The sequence below is a fragment of the Pundamilia nyererei genome, unplaced genomic scaffold, assembly GCF_000239375.1.
Source record: "Pundamilia nyererei isolate P.nyererei 1_Seehausen unplaced genomic scaffold, PunNye1.0 scaffold00110, whole genome shotgun sequence".
Lineage (NCBI taxonomy): Eukaryota > Metazoa > Chordata > Actinopteri > Cichliformes > Cichlidae > Pundamilia > Pundamilia nyererei.
This window is the reverse complement of record NW_005187511.1, coordinates 2149393-2153359: the sequence shown is the minus strand read 5'-3', so window position 1 is coordinate 2153359 and position 3967 is coordinate 2149393. Positions and strand designations below refer to the sequence as shown.

The window sequence follows — 3967 nt, the reverse complement described above, 5'->3', positions numbered from 1 at the left end:
AACAAAAACAAACAAATTATAAAAATTAAGTTGGAATTAAGTCAGAAAGGTAGCATATATTAATACATATTTAACATATTTTCATATTATCTCTGTGACATAAATATTATTTTCATTATATTAATAAACTACGAAGATCTGATAACAGTCTACATCACATATCTTTAAAGTATTTAAACACTTTTTATGGTGATCTGAAAGATGTACGAAATATGTTATTATCTTTATTTTAAAAATAATATAATATATTTATAATTTTAATCAGGGCATTTGGTATCAGCAAAATTTGTGGAAAAAATGTTGTCAGCACCTGGGGTACTGACTTTTTGTTTTATACTTTGTGAAGCACTTTGTGATCTTTTTATCTAGAAATGTGCTATATAAATAAAATTTTACTTACTTACTTACCAGAAGCTCAAAACAGAAGTCAGTATTGGATAAGCTGTTTGGCATTGGCAGGGAAGATTTGACAAGTTTATAAGGGCCCAGCCCACACACTCAACTCGCTGCTCAATCCACAAATGCATTTTCCTTACAAGTGTGGCACCATTTAAGGGGAAATAAACAGGCTTTCTAACACTATGAGATTTATTTCCAAAAAGCATTGTTACAACAAAGAAATAATTGACCAAAATAAAACAAGTGGAAGCTCAGAGGAGGATATAACCAGTTTTTGAGACACCTGATCTGGGGCAAAATGATGACCCCAATATCAATTATGGATACCAAGTATTGTGTAAGGCAGGGCTCTGAAGACGTGGAGCTCTGAGGTTTGGTTTCTCAACTGCTATCTTTTCCCCCTCATTTGTTTCTGTGATGGACTAATCTTGAAGAATCTGTCCTGATTTATTGGTTTGGCAATAACTAGGAACCACTAAATATGGATCTAATGTTATCCGAGTCATGCTGTGAACACAGATATCCTGATGAATGTTTGCAGTTTTAAGGCCATATTCGGAGATGAAGCACCTCCGTTTGGCTTGTGACATTTTTTCTACTCTAAAATCTGGTTTCCTATTTTCTGTGTGATGTAATCAGAGGACCAACTGTCTTGGTGTATGTGGGCAGTATTGTCATTTTTTCACCCAATTTCTGTATCATCTAAATTGAATTGATAAAGACAGGAAAGGTACGGTGTAATGCACTTTTAGAATAAATACTATAAATACTAATACTGTCAAACTTTAAGCTGATGCCTGTGCTTCTCATCTCCTGACAGCTCTAGGTCTGACTCCTTGTCCACGATTGTGAGGAAAATCGTTTCTGCCTCAGGCTGCCCTCTGCTTCCTATAATTTGAACACAAAATGCGAGGTCCCTATGGACACTGATTAAAAGTAAAGAGGTAAAAAATAAATAAATAAATAAATAACTAAAAAGGTAAAATTGACATACATCTCTTAAATCCTAAAGCTAGGAGTCTCAAACTGAAGAAAACAATTTGATTTTAAGCAACAGAATCAAAATATTTGCAATATTATCACTTACCCTCCCTTTTGGCCATAAAATGTGGAAACTGCCATTCCCCTCATTTAGAGCCCAACAATCTAGCACACAGTATAGTATCAAGGTTTCTTTCTTTCTTTCTTTCTTTCTTTCTTTCTTTCTTTCTTTCTTTCTTTCTTTCTAAGACTATACTGTGAAAGTATTTTTACATTCTCCACACCTGTCAACAGGAAAGTTGAGTTTAACATTTTCTTTTTTTATATAGTGTCGACTTTGTGAGACAAAGATCACCAGGGTAACGCAGGGAGCAATGGGAATCAGTTGGTGGGTGGTAACAGGCGCTCTAAAGGCCCATAAAAACAATTATTAAACAGTCCTGTCATCCTCACTGTGCCTTATGTAGCACTCACACATCACCTAAAGTATGTTCGACATTTCAGCAGAAAGATCTGACTTGCTTTTTCGTACTTAATTTGATACTTGACTTGTAGTAGAAAGCAATCTTGTAAAACGTAATCATCATCCACTGGTGACAAATATATGATGCTATGACATCATGTAGTGGGTGGTTTAGGAACTGTTTATTCCTGGAGTTTTACATACATACATATATATATATATTTTTTTCTTTTTCTTTTTCTTTTTTACTTTGGTCTACTACAGGTAAAGTTATATCTAAGACAGTGTAGCACATTCAAAAACCAAAAAATAAAAATAGTTCACATGTCAAACGCTAATTTTTTAATAAATTCTTTGTCTCTTTTCCTTATATAATCATATGAATTCAACTTGTTGTGCTCCACATATACGACTGGTCTCTCACAGGTTCTGTGCCCCACAGACTGACAGCCCAAGTATACAATGCTCTCCAACACCTCAAACTATTGTACCAGATTACGTTATTTATCCTTACATTTTATTGGCAGTTTGCACATCATTTACACTTTTTTACTCTTGTTTTGGTTCAAAAGAGAGTGAGCTCCTCTCAGTGGACAGCCTTGGATATAAATACAATGTGAGTGCAAAAAAGAGTCAGTTCATTTATTCCAATTCTGGTTTTTGTTTTAAGGGCAATACAGTGTTACCACACTAGATGGCAGTAAAGTCATTCTTCAACCGTCTGTCAGCGAATAAGTGTGACAATTATCCAAATAAAATTCCATTTATGTGTATTTGTTACTATAAGTGTGTCGTACTAACCCCATATATATAGTATAGTGATACCCAGCCCTCCTCGCAGTTCTGCTATCAGTCCCCCGCTTTTCTGAGGACAGCCGCCCTCATGTTTTAGGGGCGGTAGTCTGAAGCTATTCGTCCTTCTTCCTCACATATTCATTGTACAAGCCTGTAAGGACCGACTACAGCCGCGGCTTCCCAGAGACCCACGGCGGAGCTACATGAACATCCTCTTCGATAAACATTGACAATAATGGCTACTGAAAACTTCGAACTGACCGGCGATGCGGACAAAAACGGCGAGGCAGAGGTAAGGACTGCCAACAAATTCTTGTTTAGCAATATTAAGCCCCCACTAACATCCTGCTCAGGCTCAGCCAAGCGCACATTCCCACAGAAATAATTCCCAGTTTGTGGCAGTGTGGGATATTCCCGGCTTACACGGGGTTTTTTTTCCATCCATTTCTCTCATCTGTTCACTCCTCCTCATAATGTCGCTTGATGTAGACCAGAGTGACTGAACTTGTGTCATTCAAAGTATTAGACATGTATTGAGCTAACTGTAGCCAGTTAGCTGGGGTTTGCTTTAATTTGCCTCAAATTCCAAGGCTAATTTGAACATTTTCTGACATTTTCCACTTGGTTTTGTGGTGTGAGAGAGAGCTCATCTGCTGTTGTCCAAAGGCTCAGTTTACTTCAGATGATACATGAGGACGGAGTTTAAGCATTGTTCTGTGGAGGATCAGGTGGATCAGGTGGACCAGCTCACCCAAAATCAGTGATAACATGTAACTAAGTGGTTTGTTCAAATAGTACACCTTTAACATGCCTTTGTGTCCGTAGTCTGAGATCAGTAGGAGCTTTATTTATATGAGATGTTTAGAGTTATCTATGACATTAAAGTAACAATGACATTACATGTGTTTTATCAAAACGTCCAAGGTGTCACTTGCATGAGAATACACTGCATGCTGACCTTAGCAGATGAGTGCAGTGGAAAGCTACAATAAAGTGTTGTGGGGTACACTGCTTATTCTGCCATAGTAGTCCACAGGAAAGACTCTGAAGTATGCAATGGGTAATCCAAACCCAAGGCAGAGAAACCCAGTCATTAATGATTGACAGGCTCATTTGAGTTGTATCAAAATTATTAGGTTACTTGATTAAGTGAATCTTATAATCAGTTTGTTACTACCACTATTAAATAGCTATTAGTTATGAATTTGATTAGTCATAATTTGAGACGCATTAGTTGCATTCCCGATATGTCAGTAATAATTAAAAGTAATAATGATCAAGTCAGTGTGAGAGACATACACCAAGTTCTCACCTCAGAGTTCCTGTGCT

The 3967-nt window shown here is 36.9% G+C and overlaps 1 protein-coding gene across 1 annotated transcript in view; it reads left to right on the top strand.

The window, feature by feature from the left end:
- Positions 1-2707: 2707 nt before the first annotated feature.
- LOC102212264 (ninjurin-1-like) overlaps positions 2708-3967 on the top strand; it is a 6795-nt gene continuing 5535 nt past the window's right edge. Inside the window, exon 1 of the mRNA XM_005741492.2 lies at positions 2708-2930. Coding sequence (XP_005741549.1) covers positions 2874-2930 — 57 coding nt within the window. The 5' untranslated portion in view covers positions 2708-2873. The remainder of the gene's footprint in view (positions 2931-3967) is intronic.